At 36.4% G+C, this 14999-nt stretch overlaps 1 protein-coding gene across 1 annotated transcript in view; it reads left to right on the top strand.

Annotated features, from left to right (window-relative positions):
- PRKG1 (protein kinase cGMP-dependent 1) overlaps positions 1 to 9184 on the top strand; it is a 1109707-nt gene extending 1100523 nt beyond the window's left edge. The window contains exons 15-18 of the mRNA XM_060125518.1: positions 4878 to 5000; positions 5082 to 5144; positions 6362 to 6428; positions 8206 to 9184. Of these exons, the coding sequence (XP_059981501.1) occupies positions 4878 to 5000; positions 5082 to 5144; positions 6362 to 6428; positions 8206 to 8304 (352 nt within the window). The 3' untranslated portion in view covers positions 8305 to 9184. The remainder of the gene's footprint in view (positions 1 to 4877; positions 5001 to 5081; positions 5145 to 6361; positions 6429 to 8205) is intronic.
- The last annotated feature ends 5815 nt before the right edge of the window (positions 9185 to 14999 follow it).

Raw genomic sequence — 14999 nt, 5'->3', positions numbered from 1 at the left:
AGGAGTGACATGTGTTGTGGTATTTAAGGAAAACAAGCTGGCAGTAATGGGTAGAGCAAATTGGAAGAGGGATGGGGAGGCTAGTTTGAAGATAATTCCCATAATTCAGATCTAAGAAGAAGCATGCAGTGGAATGTGAAAGAATTACTTAAGGGAACTTAGTAGCTACAGTGAAAATGAGAGGAAGATGGGACTTTCAGTCTCACGGTTATTTGTGCGGATTCAGTGAATCTGTTAAGCACTGAGAAAGTCTAGAACATAGGAAGCACTCCATTGATGCTAACACCTACTACTAGTACTACCATTGCCAGGAACAGTTATGTGGTGGTTTTTATTTCACTTGTAGACATTTTGAATTTATTTATGGCTGCGTTGAGTCTTCGTTGCTGCACACGGGCTTTCTCTAGTTGCAGAGAGTGGGGGCTCTTTGTTGTGGTGCACAGGCTTCTCATTACGGTGGTCTCTTCTGTTGCGGAGCACGGGCTCTAGGCTTATGGGCTTCAGTAGTTGTGGCGCATGGCCTTAGCTGCTCCACAGCACGTGGGATCTTCCCAGACCAGGGCTCGAACCCTGTGTCCCCTGCACTGGCAGGCAGACTCTCAACCACTGTGCCACCGGGGAAGCCCACTTGTGGACATTTTATACCATTACTCTTGAAACATCTTATGTTGACTTCAAATTAATAAACCTCGTGGGTGTTTTCTGTTAATTTTAGATGAAAGATACATAGGCAAAGGCAGTTAAATACCACAGGAGAAATGATTCAGAGAAACATGGGAAGAGTTCACATTGTTAATTAGAATTTCTCTGCAGCTGTTGAAAGCATGATCTCTTTAAAAAAGTAACTTCACAAATGTCTGTAAGTGTTCATAGATGAAAATTAGTAAACTTGCAGACCTCAAGAACAGTACAAAGCTGAAAATCATATTATAAGCAACAGAAAGACAGAATAATAGCAATTAAAAACCCAGCCAGGAAGATAGTAGATAGACCTTAGGAAAAAAGAAAAAAGGATATAGAAATTATTACAGAAAGAAGATACAGAAGTCCAAGGAAATAGGAAAAACAACAACTATGTATATGAAGAGTCGATTACAAGTGGGATAGAAAACATACTCAATTACATGATAGAAAATTCATGACATAGACCAGTCACAGATGGTCTCAGTGGATCATTTTGATCAACAGTAACCATGGGGAAACAGAGTCATAACACCACCATGTGTCCTACTGCAATTTCCCAGCTTCAATGATAAGGAGTAAGTATATAGTCTCTAAGCTACAAAACCATGTCATATATGATGATGGAAGTGAGGAGGATTAGAATTCAAGTTGTTGGCCTCAACCTTCTCTATAGCACCTTTAATGCCAAAAGATAGAATATTAAGAACTATGTAGTTCTGAGAGAGACAGAGTACAACTCAACTAATTTATACAAAATTAAGTTATTCTTAAATTATTCTTAAAATATAAAGACAACATATAAAGTGTGTACCCCAGGGCTTCCCTGGTGGCACAGTGGTTGGGAGTCCGCCTGCCGATGCAAGGGACACGGGTTCGTGCCCCGGTCCGGGAAGATCCCACATGCCGCGGAGTGGCTGGGCCCGTGAGCCATGGCCGCTGAGCCTGTGCGTCCGGAGCCTGTGCTCCGCAGCGGGAGAGGCCACAGCGGTGAGAGGCCCGCGTACCGCATATTAAAAAAAAGCACTTAAAGTGTGTACCCCAGGGCTTTCTTAGAAACACTACTGTATGACCAAGTCAACTAAGAGATGAATGAAAATAAATTTGGTTATTGAGCAGAATGGAAATGTTATATAGTCTTTGGCAATTTTAAAAGTTAAGCTCGGAGAGAGAAGGTAGGAATGACTATAGGAATACTTATTGCTCATAATTCACAACTAGGAATCGTAAGTATTTTTTACAATTGAATTATGTCGTTATAAAAAAGAAAACTCCAAAGTGTTTAAAATATTTTTTCTTTAAAATTTATTGGAGTATAGTTGATTTACAGTGTTGTGTGTCAGTTTCAGGTGTAAAGCAAAGTGATTCAGTTATACATATAGCTATTCTTTAGATTCTTTTCTCATATAGGTTATTACAGAATATTGAGTTCCCTCTGCTATACAGTAGGTCCTTGTTGGTTACCTATCTATCTTATATAGAGTAGCATGTGTGTATTCATCCCTCCCTGCTACGTTTCCCCTTTGGTAACCATAAGTTTGTTTTTGATATCTGTAACTGTTTCTGTTTTGTAAATAAGTTCATTTGCTTTTTTTAAATTAGATTCCACATATGAGTGATTGATATATGATATTTGTCTTTCTCTGGCTAACTTCACTCAGTGTGATAATCTCTAGGGCCATCCATGGTGCTGCAGATGGCATTATTTCATTCTTTTATTATGGCTGAGTAATATTCTACTGTATATATGTACCACCCCTTCTTTATCCACTCCTTCACTGATGGACAATAAGGTTGCTTCCACGTCTTGCCTATTGTAAACAGTGCTGCTGTGAACATTGGGGTGTGTGTATCATGTTTTTCTCCAGATGTGTATGCCCAGGAGTGGGATTGCTGGGTCATATGGTAGCTCTATTTTTAGTTTTTTAAGGAACCTCCATAGTGGCTGCACCAATTTACATTCCCACCAACAGTGCAGGGAGGGTTCCTTTTTCTCCCCACCCTCTCCAGCACTTATTATCTGTAGACTTTTTCATGATGGCTATTCTGACCAGGGGAGGTGATACCTCACTGTGGTTTTGATTTGCATTTCTCTGATAATTAGCAATGTTGAGCATCTTTTCATGTGCTTTTTGGCCATCTGTATGTCTTTTTTGGAGAAATGTCTATGTAGGTCTTCCACCCACTTTTTGATTGGGTTTTTTGATAGAGAGTAATCCTTTGTTGGTTGCTTCATTTGCAAATATTCTGTGGGTTGTCTTTTCGTTTTGTTTATGGTTTCCCTTTGCAAAAAGCTTTTAATTAGGTCCCATTTGTTTGTGTTTTTAATTTCTAGGAGGTGGATCCAAAAAGATTGCTGTGATTTATGTCCAAAAGAGCGTTCTTCCTATGTTTTCCTCTAGGAGTTTTATAGTATCAGCCTTATATTTAGGACTTTGATCCATTTTGAGTTTTTGTGTTAGGGAGTGTTCTAATTTCGTTCTTTTACATGTAGCTGTCCAGTTTTCCCAGCACCACTTATTGAAGAGACTGTCTTTTCTCGCCTCCTTTGTTGTAGATTGACCAGAGGTGCATGGGTATATTTCTGGGCAAAAACATTCTTTAATGTTGTTGGTGAAGAAGCACATATTGAAATTAACTTCAAGTAAAATTAAATTGAATACTTTGTATTTTCACATATTGCCTGAATATCTTGGCCAGAACATGCATGGCTTGCAAAAACCACAAGTCACCTTTAATAAAATTATGTTAGAAAGAACAAAAATCAATGCAAAAATATAAATTAGAACCAACATTAAGTTGATAACAAGAAAAACCAAGATGTGGTGGTTCTTCATGTTTAAAGTGAAAATAAAAACTGGCAAATTAACTTGAGAGTAGAGAGAATATTCAATCATAACATTATGTAAAGAGAAAATTCTTAGAATACTAAATAGAATTGGATGTTAATACATTATAAAGAGTGGTTTAACATGACAGTTAATGACAAATAGAAAGTACTTGTTACCGAAAATAGGGACAAAACCTTAATGCACACAGCCCTTTTTAAGCAATTCATTGTTTTCAACTTTCTCAATAGAAGGAAATATTTGAACTGCTAATTTTATGGATAGACAAAAAATAATCCAGAAAACGTCTTCCCCCAAGAAACATGAACGAGCCCTATATTAGGAGATTAATTAATTCCAAAGAAATCAGCTGTCAAGGCACATCATAACCTCCCTTCTGAACTGTGGGAAAGTTGATGGAAGGAGCTGACGTTAGTCACATCTGTATTCCCTGAGCCTGGCACAAAGCCACAGTCCAAGGATGGATAGGTAAATAACCCAACAGATCTGGCTTATGAGGGACTGGGTATCACATCCTTTCTAACAAAGAGGATGTCTTGCATTAGGTTATCTGAGGATGGATAAAGAGGGAGAAAAGGATAGGAAGAGCACTGTTCTGTAGAAGCATTAGTTCAACAAATATTTACTGACCACTTACTGTGTGTTAGGCATTCCACCAGACTCTGGGAATACCAGCAGGGACTGGAAGGGAAGACAGACATAAAACAAATACTCACCAAAATGAAGTAGTTACAAAGTATAGTAAGTGGCATACAGGGGTCTATAAGAGTGTAACAGGTGAATCTAACTTAGATTGATTAGATTATTACATTAGGTTTGTTGGTTGATGATGTTTATATGATTCGTTACATTTGGGTGATCAGAGCAGGCCTTTTTGAGTAAGCGGCATAACACTTAATAAGTGAGGCATTAGCCAGGAGGCCTGGGAAGTACCTAACAGTGCCCTGAGGTGGGAGAGTGCTGGGTACTTCAGAGGAGCAGAGAAAGGCTGGTCTACCTGGATCCCAGGGAGTGAGCACGGTAATGGCAGGAGATGGGGTCATACCAGTGATGTTCTTGTAGCCCATTCTAATGATGTTGGACTTCATCCCAAGTGTAATCAGTGAGCTGATAAGTCACCTGCACTGAAAAGAAATGAGGGGAACAGTGGACAAACTTGACCCATTTATGGGTTTTGCTAAACAATATGCTTGGAAACATTTCCATACTGTTTTGCCATTAATCAAGTTTCATTTCACTATTAATATATGTCCCCAAATAAGAACTGTCATTTGTGGAGTTATAACAATAAGTGTTCCTATTTAGAAAACCAAGTACTATCTCTTTTCATGTCTCTCATTCTTGCAGCCCACCTTTCTCAGGCCCAGATCCTATGAAAACCTATAACATCATATTGAGGGGGATTGACATGATAGAATTTCCAAAGAAGATTGCCAAAAATGCTGCTAATTTAATTAAAAAACTATGCAGGTAAGCATTTCAACCACATTATTTTTTAAAGGATCATAATATGGAAACAATTAGATTCCTTAACAATTATTTTATTTTTAGGGATAATCCATCAGAAAGATTAGGGAATTTGAAAAATGGAGTGAAAGACATTCAAAAGCACAAGTAAGTGTTCTTTCCTTATAACTTTAGGTTTGAGAGTTCAGAAAGTATTTTCCCAGGCTGATGTTTTTAAGGTAGTGGTTGTATATAACTGATGCAATTAGTCTATGGGAATATCCAAGGAGACATGTAGACTAGTTAGCCTTGTTATTTAAGACCTTTCGAGTTGCATCTCTGGGACTTTATTTAGACACATCTGACCCTCTGACATTCTAAACAACAGATTCACTGAATTTAGTTTTTCCTGACTCAAACTAACTAGCACTTTTCCTCTTGAGCATGAAGAAGAAATACATATTTTTAATCCTGGAATTCTCTTCTCTACCAGACCATTAAAAACAAAAGTACTCCACCATCTATCATGCCTCATTTCCTTGACTCAACCTAAAATATATTTTTCCAACCATTTCCTAGTTAGAGTACAGTCTTTTTTCTCTGTCACAGCATCTATTTTTTTTTCCAAGCAATAGTAGCATCTTGAATATCAGACCTTATCCATGTTGACTGGATGTATCTGAAGCTAAACTAAGACCATATATTAGTCTGTTTCTGTAACATGCATAGGAAATTCACATATCTACCAAGAGGAATGTGTTTACCCTATGAATGTCTAAAAGGCCTGCCAGGAATTTGGTGTAAGCATTTGTGAATGATGAAACCTTTCAAAGACAACAACAACAACAAACCTTCTGTGATATTTGGCCCCCATTTCTACAGAAAAGCCATGCGCAAAATACCTTTATTCTACCAAAAAGAAAAAAAGAAAGAAAATGGGATACTTAGAGACCAAGACAGTGATGTGAACAGGTTAATTAACTGAGGCTGCCCACTGAATCAGTGACAAAGATGGAAAGATAATTTTCTGTCCTGGCAATTCATGCCCTGATTCTACCTTCTTAAAATAAATCTCCTGTAGGGCCCAGCATATTATGACATTTATTAAGTTATAATGATTGTGTAGGAACAAGGTCCGAGAGACATTATGACTGAAATTACTAGAATAAAAAGGAGTTGCTTTCTAATTAGTGTCTAAAATTTTCACAATTAGATTTTTTTTAAAATATGCATTCCATTTAATAAGCTAATATTTAAAAACATGCAGTTAAATTGAAAATGTTTGCCTGTTTTCCATCAGTCATGGACATCATATATAGGTTGCAATGCGAAGACTTCAGCTGAGGTAAAATGTGTTTAACTGTCTACCTCTTTTCCTTTCTTAGATGGTTTGAGGGCTTTAATTGGGAAGGCTTAAGAAAAGGCACCTTGACACCTCCTATAATACCAAGTGTAAGTAGACTTTCCAGCTTGTACTAGTGTGACACACGTGAAGGTGTTTGTCAGTCATCAAAGGTCTGCTATTTTTACATTTTTATCCTATGATCAGATTAGAAACTATAGGAGAAATACCAGATTAAAATAGTGACATCTTCTAAAATCCAAGCTTAAAAACGGTGTTAAATATTGACAGAAGAGTATCATGAATCTTTTTTTCCTCATAATATAAAACCTTTATACATCTTTGCCCAAGAATATATTCACCTTATTTAGTCATATTCATGAATTACCACCAAAACTATGTACACTGTTTTAAATTTCTGCACATACATCTTCTCTCTATACAAGATGCCATAAGTTCTTAACAATTTAGTGTGTACTTGAGTATACTTGGTGTGAGTTAGGATTATCTGCTATTGTTACCTTCTGTTTATGATTTCAGTTCACTCTCCACCATGCTCTGTCTCCAAGAGTCCAACCCAAATGGACCACAACAAAACATTCACGGCCCTTTGGTTTCCTGTTGGGTGTGGTCAACAGTCCAGCAATCAGTTTCAACAGCTTTCAATTCCTGGCCTCTATTGTCTCACTTACGCCCCACATAGCTCCTCTTCCCCTGCCCACATAGTACTCTGAAGCACTCCTAAGCACAATGGTGTTCTTTTAAATTCTCTTTTCTTAACACATTAGGTGTTTTGTTAAACTGCTAATCCACTAAGTCGACTAAGTGTTTACACGCTATTAACCTGAAATAGATTTCAATTGACTGCATTTATAGATACAATACTATATCTAGCTAATAAAATGTGATGTGTCTCAACTAAGGAGGAGAGGGCTGCTTTGCAGTCCTGAACCTTTCATTTATACACTTCCTTTTTCTGGGACTAATTTAAGATCACTTCTTCTACAGAAATATTTTTCCTACTTCTAAGATTTATTTCTACGCTAATATTTATGTTTATTCACAAAGCAAATTACAGATGCTAACTGCATTCATAAAGTTTTACTTTTAGAACAAGAACAGTGTAAGAAACTTGAAGAGGTAAATATTAAGTCTAAATTATCCTAACATATATTTACCAGGGGTCTCCTTTTATGCAATCAGTAGTGTTAAATTATATGGGGGAAATATATATATATATAAAAAATAGAATATGAGGTCCTAAATATTGTAGAATATAAGGGAAATTAAAGTGTTTCTTTACTGCTTTTACTCATGCTCTGCAGATTGGACTTTGCCCAGTAAACTTGTAAGAGTTTTTGCTTAAGGTTAGAAAGGGCTTTTTATCATACTTAGAATAAATACACGGAAATCCTTAAGATGACTTCTGCCTATTTCTCATTTCACTCCCCTCCTCTTTTATACAGTAGCCAAATTGACCTCTTTTAGATACTTCATAGCATGGAGCTCTCTCTTTCTCACCTCAGGACCTTTGCATGTGCTATATACCCTCTTTATGGAAACCATTAATTCTTAGGTTTAATACTTTTTCCACAATCAATCACTCTTTTTTACTCTTCATAGCACTAACCAAAGTTTATAATTATCTACAGCTGTAATTATTTGTTTGAATCACACAATTTATTCTTTCCTAGAGTGTAAACTCCATGAGGGCAAGAGCCATGTCTATTTTTATTCACCACTGTAACCCCCAATATCCTGCTCATGGTAGACATTCCAAAAATAGCCATTGAATACAGACTGAATAAAGAATGTTTTAAAAATCTAGCTTGGAAGGCCCCTAAAAAAAAAATCAGAAAATTTTACCGTTCGTTCTCTTGTTCGCAGGTCGCATCACCCACAGACACAAGCAATTTTGACAGTTTCCCTGAGGACAATGACGAACCACCACCTGACGACAACTCAGGATGGGACGTAGACTTCTAATGTATTTCTCTTACCTGCTTCTGCCTTGCTGAAGACAGCTTTTTCTGAGACACAGCTGCCAGCAAACCTGAAAGAAAGAGAGAAGATTAGTGCTCGGGGTCACCATGATGCCTTTGATCGATGCTGCTCCAGTAACTACAGTGGCATTAGGACTTATTGCTTAGATGACAATAGTGCTCTTTACATGTTTTCTGTTTGAACCTAAAAATAGCAGTTGACATGGTGGTCCTGAAGCAAAGCCTTTCACCAGTAAAGAAATGTTTTCTGTTGTTGCAATGACCTTGCTTTGCTCTGATTATAATTTGAAAGACTGTAAGAAACACTTCAAAGAGAGTCAGTACCTTGCTAGAATTATCAAGAAGATCAAAAAATAATATATTGGGTACGATAGATTAGATTACTGTGGTACAAAAACTGGACTCTTCCCTTTCTTCAAGTGAGGGTTGTAGACTCTGTTACTGCAAGCTGGTGTAAATACCGTATACAAGAGGACCACACATCTGCTGGTCACAGAGTTCATGTCAAACCAGTGCTAGAAGTTTCATGATTTTCTTTCCCAGCAGTGCTGATGACGAGACTGAATGTTACCTTTCCTTTCTGACAGATTTTAAAAACTGATATGATCAAAGCACAACTGCTATGGAGTCTGCAGAGAAGTCTCATAGCAGGTACATATGTGTTTTCACAGAGGACTGAAGAACACAACATGCATGATATTTGTTTCTTTTTGATAAATTGGCATGACAGAGTGGGACAAAAGCAATTCACAAACCATTTCATATTTTTTTAAATAGCGTGCTTAAAGATGGTCCTGGAAATAAATGACTAGCAGCCAACTGGTTTTTATTTATCTCACACACCCTCAAACTGAGGCTTAAAATATTCCCTTTTATAAAAATAAACCCTTAAACCCTTAGGGTAGGGTGGGGTGGGGTGGGTTGGAGAGGGATGAAGATCCACCCAAAAAAAAAAAAAAAACTATATATAGGTGCTATGTATATCTTTCATCTGTAAATGTCAGTGTCTAAACAGACAACACAAATTCTAATCATTACATGTGTAGCCAGAGAATCAAGCATTTTCACTAAATTTATCAAACCAAACTTCTGTCAGATTTCACTCATACGACATAGTCTAGGGTTGAGGGAGACACAGCACAGTCTAGGGTTGAGGGAGAAAGGTGACAAAAAATATATTTGAACTAGCTTCTTGTCTTAGGCCTGAACCAAGAAAAGAAAAGAAAGCAAGCACAAAATCATTAAGATTCACCCGATGAGAACCCTTACCTATGTGAGGTCAGGAAACAAGACAAGAACCTGGGCAGGTGTGATGACCTTTTTGTCAATGGGCAAGGAGTCTATTAGCATGTGAAAGGAGGAAAGGAGTAGAAACAGGAACCCGATTTCTTAAAAGTAAATTGGAGCTAAGTAGAACAGAAATACTACAATTCTGAAATATCAGACTAGCTAGGAAAGACCAGATTTGAAATATCGAATTGATTTGCTTTTTCACATGGGGAAAAGTTGGCAGGCCAGTTGACAATTACTAGCTGTCAAAAGTAGCACAGCCATTTGGAGCTTTTCCTGGACAAGTAGCATTGTACCTCCTTAGACAAATGTATAATTTTATGAGCTGTCATCCTGATTTGGAACTGTATATGAACATGGCATATTAAACAGAGGTTTGATCTTTTCCCGTAGAGAGTGTTTAAAAAGTCAATCAAATATAGACAGTTCTGCAAAACATATGTCCACCGAGATTATATAGTATCCAAGAAGGCATATATTATGATTTTTGTTTGAATTTTTCATACCAAGACTACTTTAGAATATGATGTTATCAAAATATAAAAATCTAAGAAACATTTGGAAAATAAGAGTATTAAGGGCATATTATATATAATTAGAATAAATTTAAATGAAATTTTGATCCTAAGATATTATTATTATTCTTGTATTATCGGATTTTTCCCTCCCTGTTTCTCAAAATTGAACTATTCCTCAAAATACTCAACTTCTTCTACAGATATTAGAAGATAAAATTAAACATATCAAGTTAAAATCCAGCTATGAATGCTACTTCAGAAGTTTAATATTGCTTTTAATTGGGCTTTTAAAAATATAATTTCAATGTTATTAGTCAACGTTCAGTGATTTTTTTTTTAAAGACAGTGGTGTAGGCGTGCTAAAGGTTTGCTAGAATATTAAATTCACCTAGTCATTTTAAGTAAGAGAATCTTCTCCTGCAACTTTTTAAATATTCCAATAGCCCCAGAGATTAGCACTTACTGTGGATTTGGAACTATGGTTCAAGTCTAAGACAACCAATAGGTACAAGTTCTATAGAAAATGAAGAAGCAGCATTCAGCATAATGTAACTGTAGGTCATTTCTCCCACTTGTTAATGCATCTTTGTTCATTTCACCTGTGGCATTACATTAGGATGTCTAAAGCAATCACCAATAAAGGTGAACTACATCTTTCAAGAATTACTAAGAGAAAACATTCATCTAATTTTCAACATTGAATTTTAAGGATTTAAATCTGTCTTAATGAAGACACTAGGGCTAAAATTCATGGTCAGCTTCATAAAAAGCACATCTCACTTTATTTCTGAATTTTTCATGCCCCCTCTATTTTCTTCCACTAAAGAACATCCAGATAAGTTAGAATAGCGCCAACTTGTTTGGTTTGTTAACTGACTTTCTTGTTAATACTTCAAGTATGGGAAATAAGGGCTTTCTGTGTGTCTTGACTCACAGGAAAACTGAAAACTGCCAAGGAAAGGAGCAATGTAACACCTGAGATAGATTGAATACATTAGGGAAAGTGATTTCTGGAAATTTGCTAGGAATGATATTTGTTTGTCCCTTCTTTGTAATTAATATAGGAATCAGATCTATGTGGCATTTAAAACAAATTTATTTTGATTATATTCTTTACAAATCATAACTTTTACTTAAAATTATGGGATATGCATGTGAATCACACATGTATAATATATAAATTCAACTACTGAATTTTTCTTGTCTCATTTCTAAAAGACTGAACTGATGGTGAACTTAAATTTAAAGAAGTCAGCTACTGCACCGAAAATAAGGATATTAGAGCTGATTTCATACAGTAGAGGTGATTTGTGCATTATCCATTACAATGTTTTCTTTCACAGTAGGACCACAGACAAATATTTATGTAAATAGGTATTTCTGTGTGATATTTTGTGGTACATGTAACTTTTTTTAGTGTTTCACAGCATTATTATTTCATTTAATTTGTACTGAATAATGTTTTTAGGTCCAAGTAGACTTGAATTAATGTCATAATTGTCAGTATTATTGAAAATTATGTCAATTGTACTGTTTATCCATCTGTCCCATAGTTTAGAACATGACCTGGCTATCTGGCATTGTTGCAAGTGCCTTAAATTCATGGCATCCTATTAAAAAAACAAATTTGGTGTTATGCTGCATGACAAAGACAAACACACCTCAAAATGTTGTCCTTTCTTAGCTTGCTGCGTTTTACAGTTCTTTCTGCTAACAATTTATAAGCCTTTATTACATAATATTGATGAATTACAGAAATGATGAAGTTGTTCTCTTATTTCTGTTAAACGTACCAGAGCTGTGTATCTGTTAATGAGATACAGCGTCATTTCTGTGAAATGTATAAATGTATGTGCAGGTCAAATTAATATATGACATACTATCAGTCTGTATACAGGTATTCCTGTTTTGCTAAGCTGTGCAGATTCAGTTAAAAAAAATAAGTGCAGTCAAGTTCTAAAATATCTCATTTTTTAGACTCCATTAACAACAGTACAACTCAAAAGAAAAATTGGAAAATGACTGCTAGCCAAGCCTCGTCACGAAACCAATGATGAAAAAGTACCTTGGTGCACCAGTCAACAAAACAGGATGCTTCCTCTGAGTTCTTGTATATGCAAATCACTTATAAGGCAAGTTTTCAACAGACCTAGAAAGCTAAACATTGAAGGTGTGTTGTTAGCCCTCCTCTTATCTGCCCCTGCATCAACGGACAGAGCTCTGGGACCTTGACAGTGACTCAGAGGTTTGGACTTTCCAAGTATAGGGACATTTCTTGAAGCGTCATCTATCAAATTTATTTCAATGTATGATGTTTTTACAACTGCTCAGTTCTTTTGTATTCTTACAGCTATGGTTATTTGATTGTCCTCTTACAATTCGTTCTACATGAAAGAGTCCTTTGTTAGTCAGAATGCAACAACTGTCATCAAATGGTCACTGACCACTTGCACTCTTTTGATGTAGATTAAACACTTTTTCATAAACTTAACCTGCTTTGATTTGCTCTGTATTTTTCCTGCAGCTGTAATTGCCGAGTGCCTGTTGTATACTTTATAGAGTTGAAATAAAAAAATAATTACTTTTGAAATTAGTTGATGTTTAATTTCAAACAAGATTTTAGGATAGAATTAATATATTAGAATTGAAATACCATATAGTGCTATTGTAGAATGTCACTATAACAATGTAGAAAATACTTATAACCCAAGTATCCATCATAAAATGATGTGTTATCATCTAATATAAAACTAGTCCAACAAATCAGCTTAAAGAATTCAACAGGGTTACATTAGGCCATCCAGTGTGAAGAGCCACACGAACCTGAAAATTAGCAGTTTTCTGTATGCAACTACCACACCACCACCATCACCACTACTACCACTCACTCCTTTCTGGGCTACCCCTAGCCAAACTCTGAACTAGGCACACCGTCAAAGGGGCAACATACAAGAATACAAGACATGCTAGGAGGGAATTATTTAATATGAAAAGTAACTTCATGAATCTTTGTCTAAGGTTTGTTCACCTAATCCCTCTGTTAAACTTCACATGCATATAGAATATATATTTAGAGAACAATAAGATTGCGACAAACTCAACTCTCCACAGCCCTGGTGAGCATATTGTTGCTACATCCCTTTGCTCCTCACTGCAGTGAATGGTACACAACTTAAAACTGGCTGCAACATAAAGATCCCCTTAATCTAACTGCATTTGTCTTGTTGACATCACATTGCCAATGACGGTGAATTGAAACCCCTTTTTAATGAAAACTAGAAATTCAATTTGGTTAGCTTTCTCAGACAGAGCCAATAAAATAACCTTAAAAATATTATGTCACATAGCAATCCAATAATTTCATTTTTCCTACAAATAGAACTGAACTATAAGTTTTTAGTATTTGTCCTTTAAGTTCTGTTATTTTCACACCCTTGATCTAAGAACCGTCTTCTTTGATCCCAGAAGGTTATTTTTTTTTGTACTAATCACACAGTTTTTGCAGAGGTACACAGATCAATCCTCATGATCATTAGTGGGGTTGGGGGGGGAAGATGGTGAGGATGTTGCATCCATGCCACTGTCACATCTTGTGCATGTTAATTGCCATTGAAGTAAATCACTGAACACTTACTTGACTATGACAATAGGAATCAATACTAAATTTGAGATGAATGAACTGGTAGCACGATCGTCGATCGTCCAAGTTGATCACATGTTATGCTTGCAGACCTACCCTGAGATTCCCAGTTATAACCCTGAAAGTGTTATGCACATAATATAGGACAGCCACAATGCTAATGTTCTTTTCCAGAGTCCTATTTACAGTTCTCTTCTGTATTCCATATTTCTCCTTTCTAATTCAAAAGGCCTATAAATTAATAAAATAGTAATGTTTACCTCCGACAACTGTTTTTCACCCAAGGTGAGTCTATGAAGCAAAAGACAAATCCATCACATGCCAATTAGCAAAGCCAAAAAGGTTACGTCTCAATCTCATGGGAAAAGAAAAAAAAAAGGAAGAAGGGAAAAACCAAGGCCACAAGCCACAAAGTCTGGCCATGGATTTCATAAAACTTAAGGGACAGGCTCAAAGTATATGTTCTAGAACAATGTTTTCCAAACATCAATGTCGTAAAATGTCTGTAGAAAATATGGTAAAAACATAGATTCCCAGCATCATCTACAGCTATTTTCAGGTACAGTCCAGAAATCTGAATTTATAACAAGCATCTTAGCTTATTCAGATGGAAACAGTTGTATACATTCATGGAAGGGATGCAGGAAAATATGGCCCATGGGAAAGCATTTCAGGAACGGTAGGGTGAAGGAGGAAAGAAAAAAAAATATCTATAGTCATTGACATCCAAAGCCTGTTAAATGACATTTATATTCTACCTATATAGCTGTCCTTTCCATTTTCCATATTCAAATAGTATGTGAATAATAAACTATTTTTGTTAAGGAATACATCCACATCTTGATTTAAAAAGCCAAAACAATAGATTTATACCACTTCAGGTATCTGGTATACCAGGGCAGGATACTAGGAGTTTAATGTGCATGATGGCTCTTAGTCCTCTAGGGAGAAATGATAACAAAGACTCGAGCTTCTGGCTCAGCTGGATTTTTTACTTCAGTTCACCGTTCTCCTATTTCCCTCCCTGAGGAATTCCCTGCCCCACGGAAGGCAGGTTTAGGCCTTTGTCTTGCTTTGGCCATTGAAAGGGGAGCCTGTCACTTCAAGCATGAATGTTAAGAGCCAATTCTTGCTTCAACACATCCTCCCTTCCCTCTACTTCCGCGATGGGCAGTTCATCAGTGGCTGTTCCGTCAGCTTCAGAAGCAGAGTGAGGACTGAAATCAAGAG

This window comes from Lagenorhynchus albirostris, chromosome 16 (genome assembly GCF_949774975.1).
Source record: "Lagenorhynchus albirostris chromosome 16, mLagAlb1.1, whole genome shotgun sequence".
NCBI classification, from domain to species: Eukaryota; Metazoa; Chordata; class Mammalia; order Artiodactyla; family Delphinidae; genus Lagenorhynchus; species Lagenorhynchus albirostris.
This window is presented reverse-complemented; position numbering and strand designations above follow the sequence as displayed.